The sequence below is a fragment of the Scylla paramamosain genome, chromosome 22 (genome assembly GCF_035594125.1).
Source record: "Scylla paramamosain isolate STU-SP2022 chromosome 22, ASM3559412v1, whole genome shotgun sequence".
Lineage (NCBI taxonomy): Eukaryota > Metazoa > Arthropoda > Malacostraca > Decapoda > Portunidae > Scylla > Scylla paramamosain.
The window spans coordinates 9124427-9139598 of record NC_087172.1 but is presented as its reverse complement, the minus strand read 5'-3'; the positions used below and the strand labels follow the sequence as shown (position 1 = coordinate 9139598).

Here is a 15172-nt window from a genome sequence, read left to right as displayed (position 1 = left end):
TCTCTCTCTCTCTCTCTCTCTCTCTCTCTCTCTCTCTCTCTCTCTCTCTCTCTCTCTCTCTCTCTCTCTCTTTCTGACAAGTTACCTTCTACCATTTTATTATAAAATCGAAGATAATGAAAAAATTAACATGAAAGAATGATAGGTATCATCTCTCTGTTCTGATAAAACAGGTGGATTCTGTAAATCATTTTCCGAGTCCTCACTAATGTCTTCGCTTTCTTCAGTTTCTTCTTCTAAATATTCACTGTCACTGTCTTCAAACTCAGAAGCACTGCTAAATACATATGTTCTGTCCTGCTCCATGGTGAGTTATGATCTGAGATCCTTCGCTCTTATCAGGATGTCTTTTCGCACTTATCATGGTGCTTTCCACCCGGCGGGTCGCTGGGGTTGCCAAGTGTCGCCCGGAGAAAGGGAAAATAGCTTAGTTACCGCTAAATTTCCAGAGCTAGTGACAACACTACATGTGGAAACATGCCAGACACTTCCACTTGCACCATCTGACTCGAGAAACTGCGCTTGGAGCTGAAAATTGAGGCGCGAAAATTCTTGATTACGGGTATGATCGCCGTCGCTACGGATGCATTTTTGCAATTGTATATATATGATTGCCGGAAGGAAAGGGTTAAATGAAGGTTTGGAAGGTTTATGGTGAGAGAAGGAGTACCAGAGACACAATCACTTGCTATGCACTTAGCACACAGAGATGGGTCTTTAATATGAAAGCAGTAGTTCTATAGAAAATCAAAATAATACTTCCTTATGTCCCTTTAATTATTGGAGGCAAAAAGCCATAGGCACCTCCACTGAAGAAAAAAATTGGAGCTATAGGACAAGGTATAGATATGAGGTTGTGATTGGAGGAGCCCAATAAAAAAGACAACATAAGACAGAAGGATTAGAAGTTAGAGGAGGGTCAAGAATGTTGGGTGTATCTCCAAGATGGTCAAGAGCACAAGTAGGGTTTTTTTTTTTTTTTTATGTAGGAAGGACACTGGCCAAGGGCAACAAAAATCCAATAAAAAAAATGCCCACTGAAATGCCAGTCCCATAAAAGGATCAAAACAGTAGTCAAAAATTGATGAATAAGTGTCTTGAAACCTCCCTCTTGAAGGAATTCAAGTCATGGGAAGGTGGAAATACAGAAGCAGGCAGGAAGTTCTAGAGTTTACCAGAGAAAGGGATGAATGATTGAGAATACTGGTTAACTCTTGCATTAGAGAGGTGGACAGAATAGGGGTGAGAGAAAGAAGAAAGTCTTGTGCAGCAAGGTCTTGGGAGGAGGGGAGGTATGCAGTTAGCAAGATCAGAAGAGCAGTTAGCATGAAAATAGCGGTAGAAGACAGCTAGAGATGCAACATTGTGGCGGTGAGAGAGAGGCTGAAGACAGTCAGTTAGAGGAGAGGAGTGATGAGACGAAAAGCTTTTGATTCCACCCTGTATAGAAGAGCAGTATGAGTGAACCCTCCCCCAGACATGTGAAGCATACTCCATAGATGGACGGATAAGGCCCTTGTATAGAGTTAGCAGCTGGGGGGTGAGAAAAACTGGCGGAGACGTCTCAGAACGCCTAATTTTGTAGAAGCTGTTTTAGCTAGAGATGAGATGTGAGTTTCCAGTTCAGATTATAAGTAAAGAACAGACCGAGGATGTTCACTGTAAAAGAGGGGGACAGTTGAGTGTCATTGAAGAAGAGGGGATAGTTGTCTGGAAGGTTGTGTCAAGTTGATAGATGGAGGAATTGAGTTTTTGAGGCATTGAACAATACCAAGTTTGCTCTGTTTGGTTTAGAAGATCATTAGTGAATAATAAGAAGAGAGTGGGTGACAGGACAGAACCCTGAGAAACACCACTGTTAATAGATTTAGGAGAAGAACAGTGACTGTCTACCACAGCAACAATAGAATGGTCAGAAAGGAAACTTGAGATGAGGTTACAGAGAGAAGGATAGAAGCCGTAGGAGGGTAGTTTGGAAATCAAAACTTTGTGCCAGACTCTATCAAAAGCTTTTGATATGTCTAAGGCAACAGCAAAAGTTTCACCAAAATCTCTAAAAGAGGATGACGAAGACTCAGTAAGGAAAGCCAGAAGATCACCAGTAGAGCGGCCTTGACGGAACCTGTACTGGTGATCAGATAGAAGGTTGTGAAGTGATAAATGTTTTAAGAATCTTCCTGTTGAGGATAGATGAAAAAACTTTAGATAGGCAGGAAATTAAAACAATAGGATGGTAGTTTGAGGCATTAGAACGGTCACCCTTTTTAGGAACTGGTTGAATGCAGGCAAACTTCCAGCAAGAAGGAAAGGTAGATGTTGACAGACAGAGCTGAAAGGGCTTGACTAGGCAAGGTGCAAGCATGGAGGCACAGTTTCGGAGAACAATAGGAGGGACCACATCAGGTTCATAAGCCTTCCGAGGGTTTAGGCCAACAAGGGCATGGAAAACATCATTGCGAAGAATTTTAATAGGTGGCATGAAGTAGTCAGAGGGTGGAGGAGAGGGAGGAACAAGCCCAGAATTGTCCAAGGTAGAGTTTTTAGCAAAGGTTTGAGCGAAGAGTTCAGCTTAAGAAATAGATGTAATAGCAATGGTGCCATCTGGTTGAAATAAACGAGGGAAAGAAGAAGAAGCAAAGTTATTGGAGATATTTTTGGCTAGATGCCAGAAGTCACGAGGGGAGTTAGATCTTGAAAGGTTTTGACACTTTCTGTTAATGAAGGAGTTTTTGGCTAGTTGGAGAACAGACTTGTCATGGTTCGGGGCAGAAATATAAAGTGCATGAGATTCTGGTGATGGAAGGCTGAAGTACCTTTTGTGGGCCACCTCTCTATCATGTATAGCACAAGAACAAGCTGTATTAAACCAAGGTTTGGAAGGTTTAGGTCGAGAAAAAGAGTGAGGAATGTACGCCTCCATGCCAGACACTATCACCTCTGTTATGTGGTCAGCACACAAAGACGGGTCTCTAACATGGAAGCAGTAGTAATTCCAAGGAAAATCAGCAGAATACCTGCTCAGGTCCCCCCAACTAGCAGAGGCAAAATGCCAGAGGCACCTTCGCTTAGGGGGATCCTGAGGAGGGATTGGAGCGATGGGACAAGATACAGATATGAGATTGTGATCGGAGGAGCCCAGCGGAGAAGAAAGGGTGACAGCATAAGCAGAAGGATTAGAGGTCAGGAAAAGGTCAAGAATGTTGGGCGTATCTCTAAGACGGTCAGGAATACAAGTAGGGTGTTGCATCAATTGCTCTAGGTCGTGGAGGATAGCAAAGTTGAAGGCTAGTTCACCAGGATGGTCAGTTATGGGAGAGGAAAGCCAAAGCTGATGGTGAACATTGTAGTCTCCAAGAATGGAGATCTCTGTAAAAGGGAAGAGGGTCAGAATGTGCTCCACTTTGGAAGTTAAGGAGTCAAAGAATTTCTTATAGGCAGAGGAGTTAGGTGAGAGGTATACAGCACAGATAAATTTAGTTTGAGAGTGACTATGTAGTCGTAGCCAGATGGTGGAAAACTCGGAAGATTCAAGAGCGTGGGTACGGGAGCAGGTTAGGTCATTGTGCACATAAATGCAGCATCCAGCTTTGGATCGAAAATGAGGATAGGTAAAGTAGGAGGGAGCAGAAAAGGGGCTACTATCAGTTGCCTCAGACACCTAAGTTTCAGTGAGGAAAAGAAGATGAGGTTTAGTAGAGGAGAGGTGGCGTTCTACAGATTGAAAATTAGATTTTAGACCATGAATGTTGCAGAAGTTAATGAAGAAAAAGTTGAGGGGGGTGTGAAGACACTTAGGGTCGTTGACAGAATGGCAGTCCGACCTGGGAACATTTATGGTCCCCTCCCCAGATGGGGACTCCGAGGCTGGTGTAGGAGTCGCCATGATGATTTTAAGATTTTTGAGTGAAGGGTGTGTATTTTATTGGGTGCTTGTAGTTTTGTGTGGAGGAAGAGAGTTGTCTTTAGAGGACAGGCTGTGACTGCCCCCTTGTGTTGTGAGACACAAAGGGAAACATTCAGTGAGGTCACAGCTGGGTTTAATGATAAGTTCACAGCACCCCCTGAACAGTGCTTTAGACCTCACTGGGAGTAATTATCGTTTTGGCAGGTGTCTACTGCACTAATTGCTTCATGTTGGTGGCTGAGTATTTTTCTCAGCCAGTTTTAACTTACTAGAAAAATAATCTATGACCATCTCCTGTCTGTGAATATTAGCTAGCACTGCACCTACATGGGACTGGCTGGCATCAGTTATTAGGTTATACAGTTTTCCAATTCTGGCATTTGCTGAGATGGGTGCATTCACCAGTTTGCTTTTCAGGTTTTTAAAAGCAATTTGACATGCCTCATTCCATATAAACTAACTTCATGTTCTTCTTAGCCAGATTAGTGAAGAGTAAGGCTAGCATGAACTTTAGGTTGAAGCTAGTTAGTCCTAGGTACCTCCACACTTTCTTTAAATTCAAAAAAGTATTTAGTTGTAAGACAGTAGAACATTAACAGTAATTGCAGATTAAATGATATCTTCATATTTTTTTTTTTTTTCAGGAAAAGACTGGTGGGATGGAAGGCCAAGCAGTGGCTGCTTTGCCTTTACAGTCACTAGGTGAAGACTTAGAAGATGCCACACTTGAGGCCTCAGGCAGCTTCCTCTGGGTGCCTGAACCCAAACTGGAACTCACACTACTTTCCCGGTCCTCTTCCCTTACTAAGGTGTGTAGTACAATGCCATTGTTTATAACATTTTTAAAATTTTTCATTTACTTCATTTATATTTCATCAATCCTTCAAAATATTTCCATCACGTTTTGTAGATTGCATACTTTTCACTTGGTATTTTCCAATCACCTGCTTTCAGTCTTTTCATTCCCTGATGTTTCCTTCCTTGCCCTTTTTACTTTCTAACAGAAAATTTTCTTGTTCACCTGGAAGTTTTCTGTCACATTATTCCTACCTCTCATCTTCACATCCTGCTTTACCCTCTTTGGTTGGTTCCTCTTCTCTCTGTATTTGTTGTATGACTCCTGATCCTTTTGCAGCCAGGTTTAATATGCATGCTTCCTTTCTTATACAGCTACACATAACCTCACACCACTTTTCATTACCTTTCCTCACACCACCTCATTCAACACACTTGTTTCACACAGCCCACAATTGCTCCTTTGAGACACTGCCACTTTTCTTACACATTACCCACTTTCTGGTCTTTCATTACATTCTACTCTTTTGTAACCTTTTCCTGGTCTTCTCCCTCTTCTACTCAATTATGATCAGAACTTGCTTTGTCTTACTATCTCGTTGAGACTTTATTCATCTGTGTTTCACTCTCAACTTCCTTTCAACCAGGTGATGGTCTGACATTCCATCCCCAGCTCAAATTTTCAATCTGTTGAACACCACCTCTCCTCTCTTTTTTTTTTCCTCACTGAAACGCAGGTGTGTGAGGCAACTGACAGTAGCCCGTTTTCTGTTCCTTCCTTCTTTCTTTGTCCTCATTTTCAATCCAAAGTTGGATGTTGCGTCTATGTGCACATTGACTTAACCTGCTCTTGTGTCCACGCTCTCAAATCTTCCGAATTTTTCACTATCCGGCTACAACTACAGAGTTATCTGTGCTGTATATCTCTCACCTAACTCCTCTGACTATAAAAAATTCTTTGACTACTTAACTTCCAAAGTGGAGCACAATCTGACTCTCTTCCTTTTTGAGGAGTTCTCCCTTCTTGGAGACTTCATTGTTCACCTCCAGCTTTGGCTTTCCTCTCCCTTCACTGACCATCCTGGTGAACTAGCCTTTAACTTTGCTATTCTCTATGAACTAGAGCAACTGGTGCAACACCCTACTTGTATTCTTGACTGCCTGGGAGATATGCCTAACATTCTTGATCTTTTCCTAATCTCTAATCCTTCTGCTTATGATGATACCCTATCCTCTCTGTTGGAATGAGGAGGTATTATTTTGACTTTCCTTGGAATGACTACAGCTTCCGTGTCAGAGATCCGTCTCTGTGTGATGAGTGTATAAAAAGAGGTGGTAGTGTCTGGAATGGAGGTGTACATTCTTCTTTCAACCTGAACCTTCCAAACACAGCCTGTTCTTGTGCTATGCATGTTAGAGAGCTGGCCCACAAAAGGTATTTGAGCTTTCCATCACCTGAATCTCATGCACTTTATATTTCTGCCCAAATCATTCTAAGTTTGTTCTCCAACTAGCCAAAACTTCTCATATATATATATATATATATATATATATATATATATATATATATAGAAGAGGGACACCAGCCAAGGGCAACAAAAATCTATTGTAAAAAAAAAAAAAACACTGAGATGCCAGTCCCCAAACAGGGTCCGAAACAGTAGCCAAAAATTGAGGGATAAGTGTCTTCGAAACCTCCCTCTTGAAGGAGTTCATTTCATAGGAAAGTGGAAATACAGAAGCCAGCAGGGAGTTCCAGAGTTTACCAAAGAAAGGAATGAATGGTTGAGAATATTAGTTAACTCTTGCATTAGAGAGATGGAAAGAACAAGGGTGAGAGAATAAAGAAAGTTGTGCTGCGAGGCCGCAAGAGGAGGGGAGGTATGCAGTTAGCAAGATCAGAAGAGCAGTTTGTATGAAAATAGTGGTAGAATATAGGTAGAGATGCAACATTGCAGGGATGAGAAAGAGGCTGAAGACAGAAAAAATGGTGGAGATGTCTCAGAATGCCCAGTTTCATAGAAGCTGTTTTAGCTAGAGATGAAATGTGAAGTTTCCAGTTTAGATTATAAGAAAGGGACAGACCAGGGATTTTCAGTGTGTAAAAGGGGGACAGTTGAGTGTCATTGAAGAAGATGGAAGAGCATTATATTATGACTGGTATGGTTAGTAAATGTGTGCTTTTTTTGTTGGCAAGATGCCAGAAAACTGGACATTAATGTGTAGTTCCCTTATATAAAGGAAAAGGGAATAGGCAGGAATGCTCAAACTATAGGAATATCAGTTTGCTGAGTGTAGTTGGAAAGGTGTGCAGTAGGATGCTGATAAAGAGAATTGGAGATCCAGAAAATCCCATTCAAGAGGAATGGAGGTTTTTGAAAGGGAAGAGGTTGTCTAGATCAGATTTTTGCAGTAAGGCAGTTGTGTGAAAAGTTTTAGAAGAAAGTTAAGGAAGTCTTTTTTGACATTTATGGTCTTGGAAAAAAGCCTATGACAAGATTGATAAGAGGGGACTGTGTAATGTTCTGAAAGTATAGAGTGGGAGGCAGGCAGTTGGAAGGAGTGAAGAGTCTCTTTAAAATAGGTGGGGATGTGAGAATTGGTGATGGTGTGAGTGAGTTCTTCCCAGCCAAAGTAGATTTGCATTAGGGTTGTGTAATGTCACTGGTTGTTCAAATTGCATGTGGATGGTAAAGAAGATAAATATGAGGGTTTTTAGGCAGAAGCCTGAGTTTGATCAATGAGGAGGAAAAGGTATGGGATTGCTACTGTTTGCTGATAATACAGGTCTAGTGGCTGATTCAGAAGGGAAGTTGAAAAGACTAATGGAGGAGTTTGGGCATGTTTGTAGGAGGAAGCTGAAAGTGAGTGTTGGCAAGAGAAAAGTAATGAGATGCTCGTGAGATAACTGGTGAAAGGATGAATGTGAGATTGATTGGAGAACAACTGGAAGGGTGGATTGTTTTAAGTATTGGAAATCAACAGTAACAGTGGACTGAAGAGTTGAGATAGAGGTGAAGTGCAGGTTAAAGGAAACAGGAAAAATACTTAGTGGACTGAGAAAGATCATTATACATAGGACATGGTGGTATGAGTGTAAAGAGAGGATTATGTGAAGGAATGGTGGTGACCTCTGTGCTGTATTGTGCTGAAATGTGGAACATGTGAATAGCAGAGAAGAACCATTGAAATACAATGAGAATGGGATGTTTGTAGAATATGTGTGGATTAACATGAAGGAATGGAATAAGAAATGGGGAGGAAAGAAGAACTGGTATTTTGAGAGAGTTGGCTGGATGGGCCTTGTGTTTACAGGGAGGATCCTGTTATATGAGCATCCATTATATGAGAAACTGATGGCACAAGATGTGTAAATTAGGAACAATTTTCTTTATATGAGCCCAAAAATCTGATGATATGAGCTTCAGTCCAAGGTTAGTAAAATTACAAAGTTTAAAATGTGTGCCTTCCTGCATCCTCCCACAAACACATCTGGGCTGTATGGTGATGTACAATGATTCAGATGCACAAAGTACTGCAAGAGAACCACGCACCTTTTCCTTGTCCCCCTACCTACCATTCATTCCCCCTGCCAGTCCTCTTTTAAACTAATCTCTGTGTCTCTCAGACATCCATCCTTATGGTCTTACTGCTTGTTATTATCATCATTTTGCTTGCAAGCATATTTACAATATAGTACAAGTACAGTGTACAGTGCTTTATGTGACTGATTAGTGCTTGGATGTGTTACAGTGTTACTGCTGGTGTGTTCTTTCATTTGCTGTCTTTGGTGTGATATTGTGTGACTGACCACGTGGTGTATAGATTGTGCATTATTTTGCCTCTCAAGTGCTAACTATGGCTTCTGAGCAGTCAATAACTTCCATTGCGAATCATAGCAGTAAGGCTAAGTGAGCTAGAGTATCAGTTACACTCACAAAGAAGGTAGAAATTGTTAATTAAGGGGCACAAGAGTGGTGAGAGTTTTCTTTCTTGACCCATTAACTATGCATTGGTTAGTGTTATGCACCTTTTATATAGTTAATATGAAATCATGTTCTTTGTATGCTGTTTTCTTTTTCAGGTTGCTTTATTGACAGTTATGTAATATGGACATGTTTGCTGTGTTTGGTTTTATCTTGAAAACTTACCTTTGACAAGGATCACAGAACCTAACCCCTTTTTGCCATTAGTTATGTTTCGATAAATGAGAATTCGCCACATGAGCAATTCAAATGGAACCTAACAGCTCATATCACTGAGACATCCCTGTATATGGTTTGGGCATGTGGAGAGGATGGAAGACAGTAAACTAGTGAAGAGAATAATGTGGTGTGATGTGTGCAGTGAAGGTTAAGAGGTAGGCCATGTCTGGAATAGAATATCTGTATAAGGATGCTAAAACTGTGGTGGAAATCATGAATGACAACTTACAAACAGTTTTTACAAGGGAAGATGACTGGAGATCTTAGCTTAAGTCGCTTCACAATCAACTCTGAAAAACTTGGAATGTCTTTGGAGGAGCTCCTTGAATGGATCATCATACACTCTTACATTAGAGAGGTGGACATAATAGGGGTGAGAGAAAGAAGAAAGTCTTGTGCAGTGAGGCTGTGGAAGGAGGGGAGCCATGCAGTTAGCAAGATCAGAAGAGCAGCTAGCATGAAAATAGCAGTAGAAGACAACTAGAGATGTAATATTGCAGTGATGAGAGAGAGGCTGAAGACAGTTAGTTAGAGGAGAGGAGTTGATGAGACGATAAGCTTTGGATTCCACCCTGTCTAGAAGAGCGGTATGAGTGGACTCCCCCCCCCAGACATGTGAAGCATACTCCATACTTGGACAGATAAGGCCCTTGTACAGAGTTAGCAGCTGGAGGGGTGAAAAAAACTGGCAGAAATGTCTCAGAACCCCTAACTTCATAGAAGCTGTTTTAGTTAGACATGAGATGTGAAGTTTCCAGTTCAGCTTATAAGTAAAGGACAGACCAAAGATGTTTAGTGTAGAAGAGGGGGGACAGGTGAGTGTCATTGAAGAAGAGGGGATAGTTGTCTCAAATGTTGTGTCGAGTTGATAGATGGAGGAATTAAGTTTTTGAGGCGTTGAACAATACCAAGTTTGCTCTGCCCCAATCAAAAAGTTTAGAAAGATCATAAGTCAGGCATTCTGTGGCTTCCCTGCATGAAATGTTTACTTCCTGAAGTGTTGGACATCTATGAAAAGATGTTGAAAAGTGCAGGGTGGTATCATCAGTGTAGGAGTGGATAGGACAAGAAGTTTGGTTTAGAAGGTGATTGATGAATAATAAGAAGAGAATGGATGACAGGACAGAACCCTGAGGAACACCACTGTAAATAGATTTAGGAGAAGAACAGTGACCATCTACCACAGCAGCAATAGAATGGTCAGAAAGGAAACTTAAAATGAAGTTACAGAGAGAAGGATAGAAGCCATAGGAGGGTAATTTGGAAATCAAAGCTTTGTGCCAGATTCTATCAAAAGCTTTTGATATATCCAAGGCAACAGCAAAATTTTCACCAAAATCTCTAAAAGAGGATGACCAGGACTCAGTAAAGAAAGCCAGATCACCAGTAGAGTGGCCTTGACGGAACCTGTACTGGCGATCAGGTAGAAGGTTGTGAAGTGATAGATGTTTAAGAATCTTCCTGTTGAGGATAGATTAAAAAACTTTAGATAGGCAGGAAATTAAAGCAATAGGACGGTAGTTTGAGGGATTAGAATGGTCACCCTTTTTAGGAACAAGCTGAATGTAGGCAAACTTCCAGCAAGAAGGAAAGGTAGATGTTGACAGACAGATTTGAAAGAATTTGACTAGGCAAGGTGCAAGCACGGAGGCACAGTTTCGGAGAACAATAGGAGGGACCCCATCAGGTCCATAAGCCTTCTGAGGGTTTAGGCCAGCAAGGGCATGGAAAACATCATTGCGAAGAATTTTGATAGGTAGCATGAAGTAGTCAGAGGGTGGAGGAGATGGAGGAATAAGCCCTGAATCGTCCAAGATAGAGTTTTTAGCAAAGGTTTGAGGAAACCATTCAGTTTTAGAGATAGATGTGATAGCAGTGGGGTCATCTGGTTGAAATAAAGGAGGGAAAGAAGAAGAAGAAGCAAAGTTATTGGAGATATTTTTGGCTAGATGCCAGAAGTCATGAGGGGAGTTAGATCTTGAAAGATTTTGACACTTTCTATTAATGAAGGAGTTTTTGGCTAATTGGAGGACAGACTTGGCATGGTTCTGGGCAGAAATATAAAGTGTATGAGGTGCTGGTGATTGAAGGCTTAAGTACCTTTTGTGGGCCACCTCTCTATCATGTATAGCACAAGAACGAACTATGTTAAACCAAGGTTTGGAAGGTTTAGGTCGAGAAAAGTGAGGAATGTATGCTTGCATGCCAGACACTATCACCTCTGTTATGTGCTCAGCACACAAAGAAGGGTCCCTGACATGGAAGCAGTAATCATTCCAAGGAAAATCAGCAAAATACCTCCTCAGGTCCCCCCAACTAGCAGAGGCAAAATGCCAGAGGCACCTTCACTTAGGGGGATCCTGAGGAGGGATTTGAATGATAGGACAAGATACAGATATGAGATTATGATCAGAGGAGCCCAATGGAGAAGAGAGGGTGACAGCATAAGCAGAAGGATTAGAGGTCAGGAAAAGGTCAAGAATGTTGGGGATATCTCCAGGATGGTCAGGAATATGAGTAGGATGTTGCACCAATTGCTCTTGGTCATGGAGGATAGCAAAGTTGAAGGCTAGTTCACCAGGATGGGCAGTGAAAGGAGAGGAAAGCCAAAGCTGGTGGTGGACATTGAAGTCTCCAAGAATGGAGATCTCTGCAAAAAGGGAAGAGAGTCAGAATGTGCTCCACTTTGGAAGTTAAATGCTTCACTTTGTCGAGTTGTGGGGACTCAAACTCTGCCATGTTGTAAGTTGATCCAGAAGTTGTAGTGATGAAGGAAATCAATGCTGATGACAGGAAAGAAACTCAGCCTTCACAAAGCACCATATATATCATCAAGGTTGAGGCCAAGTCTGACTGACTTGTTACTGTGCATTTTGATGCAAGTAATTTTTGCTGCTAGCAAATTCACCCTAGAAACTACCATGCACAGTAATGCAAGTTAAGTAAGCTGCTGTTGCTGCTGCTGCTGCTGCCACTGGTGCCATACATAGTGATGGGAGTTTAATGAGAAGGGCAGGCTTCAGTCGCTATCACCACTGCCACCATATACAGTGATGCAAGTTTAGTGAGAAGGGCTGACTATAGCCACTGCTGCTGCTGCTACCATCCACAGTGATGTCAACAGTGAGTGTTCATTAGCAGTGTGTAAACAGTGGCTTAGCATGTTTTTTTTATGATTTTTAGTGTACTTTAGTGATTTTTTATAATTATCCTTTTGATCTTTTATGAACTTCTATGTTTATATTACCTTCAGTTATATGCATAAAACATGAAATGCTATGGATGGTCTGGAAATATTTTATTTGATTTTTTTCTGAGGGGCCTCTCACAGCCAGGTAGGAACCATAGTCATTTTCTGTCATCGCTTTCATTACAGCTCTAATACAAATTGCTTCTAATGTGGGCAGATAGCAGAACTGGACCCCTACACTAGCAGCAACCATATTGTATAAAAAGAAATAGATAAATGAATAAATATATAAATAAAAGAAAGCTTAAATCTCCCAAACTTGTTCATAAAGATGTTGTACACTCAGAAGAACATCTCTTGATTATAAGTAGTACTTATCAGAAGCTAATGTGGATGAAGAGCACAGGCATAATCTATAAGTGTTGGTTTTCAGTCAGTAAGACACTACTTTTCACTTAGTTAGTCTTATAGTATCTACAGTACAGTATTTTACTCTTTTTATCCACTACACACATTTACATGCTGTAGCTACCGTATTTACTGGCTTTCTTGCAATTTATTAATTAAATATTCATAGAAGTCATCAACATTAGTCTCTCATCTCACCCATAATCTGCTCCACTCACTCCTCAGACTGATCCAGCCTTATCTGGCACCTTCACTACACCCTCAAGTCACATTTCAGGTTAATTTGCCATAATTCTCCCACTACATTCCCAGATCTCATCTAACCTTCCTCTTCTGTCCATTACCAGTTAACTCTTGGAATTACCTTCTTAACCTTTCAAAATTTGTCCTTATAGTTAGGTCTTCTATTTTTGTTGATGCTCCTGGAAGCTTGTGCCTATTTTAAGCTATAGTGGTACTTGGGGTGTTGGCTATACCTCTCCGTGCTGTTGCCACCTCAACCCTGGAGTGACCTGACCTGACCATGGCCAGCAGGGCATGCATAGCCTGGAACAGCAGCACTGCATGGCCTATATGCATTGCCAAGTGTAGCAGAAGATGTGCAGCATCATTGTTTCATCATCAAATTGAAAGCCATTCAAAAAACATCCAGTCGAGTATAGCAGCATATAATTTTGGAATAATCAAGGCAAATGATGACAGTATGAGTGAAAGAGAGAGAGATGTTCATATGCCTGTCAACTGTGAATGTGATACTAATGTGAGACAGGAACAGCCAACACCCCGAGTACCAAGTTAGTCTGGTTCCACTATAAATCTTGTTTGGAGTTAGCACTGTCAATAATAGTAATTTTATGGGTGATATGTTACAATGTTATTATTCCATAGGCTAGGGTGTTACCATTGCATTTCAACTACAAGAAGCTTAATGAAACTGCTTAAATTTCAGGATTTGCTGAGGGGCTTGGAACTTGCCCCTCAGTAATGATGAGACAAAAACAAATTCAAAACGGTGGCTATTAATAGATGTTCTTACTTATTTGAGATGCTGCTAGTACTACCCACAGCACTGTGTGCAGAGAAAGAGAGAGAGAGAGAGAGAGAGAGAGAGAGAGAGAGAGAGAGAGAGAGAGAGAGAGAGAGAGAGAGAGAGAGAGAGAGAGAGAATATAGTGGTAAGAAAAAAAAGTTGGAACCCTATGGATGGAATTATGGGGTGGAAGAAATTTTGAAAGTTCTCATAATTTCTTGGAAAAAATGCAGGAAATGAAAAGTAATGCTTTAAATTATGCCACTGAGTGAAAAGTAATGCTATTGATTTTGCTAGTAAGTGAAAAGTAATGTTATAAATTATGCCATTTATGGTAATAGAGGAGGTAGAGGAGAGGGAGGAGGAGGCAGGTATGTATCTGAGAAGAAGCATTTTGAAAAAAGCCTTGTATATAGGTAGACAAATATATCAGTGATGCAGCTTAATGCAATTTCAGGTTGAGGTGAAGGCCAGTTTCAAACAAGAGGATGAGGGGAAACTTCAGTTAACTATCACAACCCCAGTGAGTGGATATGAAAACTTGGACCTAGCCATTGAATATTGTCTTCCTGTTAATGAGCGTCCAGGACACTTTGATGGCAGGTTAAACACTTCTGTCAACAGTGAGTTCCATTTGAAAGGAACAGGTACCACCAAGGAGTTAGAAGGATCTTTTGTTACACCATATGCACCTTTCAGGTGAGGCATTTTTTGTTCAGTTGTAAAACTGTAAAATATCATATGATGGCTTACTATTACTCTTGCACATGGGGCAATCACTTACAGCAATTGTTAGTGCCACTTACCTTGAAGGCAACTATGCAAAATTATAAAAACAAGTGCATGTGCCACATTTGAATGCAATCATTCAAAACTTCTTTGCTGTATGTGGCTGTAAGTGATGTGCTGTAACTAGTCATCTCATGTGAAGGAATCTTAAAGTGGCTTTTCATCTTAAGGGGAGTGCTAACACCAATGGGCTGAAAATCCAAATAAAAAAAATCACATGAAAAAAGTATTTGGGACTAAGACATGAACTAAGACTATTTTGGATTATTATCATATAGCCTGTTCATAGAAAAAGAATGACCTAGGTCATTGTGGCATGATGCTTACATAATTTGCAATTATTTGAATTAAAATATTCTAGAGGTTACAATAATTATCGTAAAGTTACTTGGGGTGTGGAAGGTCACTTGTTATCCAAACGTTTCACCACCCCCTTTTTTTTATTTGCCATACGTTATAAAATAACGCCGCATCATGTCAACCAAAAACGTAATGTTGACATTTTTTGCCCTTTTCTCCATCCTGTCTTTTTTTTTTTCTTCACATTTAGTAAAAAATCAAAATGGCCAACAATTTTCTTGTCATGAACAATAGATATAGCATTTTCTAAAGAAATCTGATCACTCATTGATTTTATGGAAATATTTAAAGGTAAAAAATCATGTTTTGAGTTACAGCTATTTAAAGATTGAAATGTCTTTATCTCCTTTATTTATTAAACAATTTGAATGTTATTTATATAACTCTGGAACCAAAGTACATGAAGCACTGTAAGAATTATCACATTATTCCAACATTTACTACTACTTGTCCCAGGCCTTTTATCAGTTTCTCTAAGGCCATGGAAAAAGT

At 40.5% G+C, this 15172-nt stretch overlaps 1 protein-coding gene across 2 annotated transcripts in view; it reads left to right on the top strand.

Moving 5' to 3' along the window:
- The window catches only part of LOC135111515 (uncharacterized), a 716663-nt gene that overhangs the window by 278646 nt on the left and 422845 nt on the right, over positions 1–15172 (top strand). For both annotated transcript variants that reach the window (XM_064024883.1, XM_064024882.1), the window contains exons 42-43: positions 4549–4713; positions 13989–14230. In XM_064024883.1, the coding sequence (XP_063880953.1) occupies positions 4549–4713; positions 13989–14230 (407 nt within the window). The remainder of the gene's footprint in view (positions 1–4548; positions 4714–13988; positions 14231–15172) is intronic.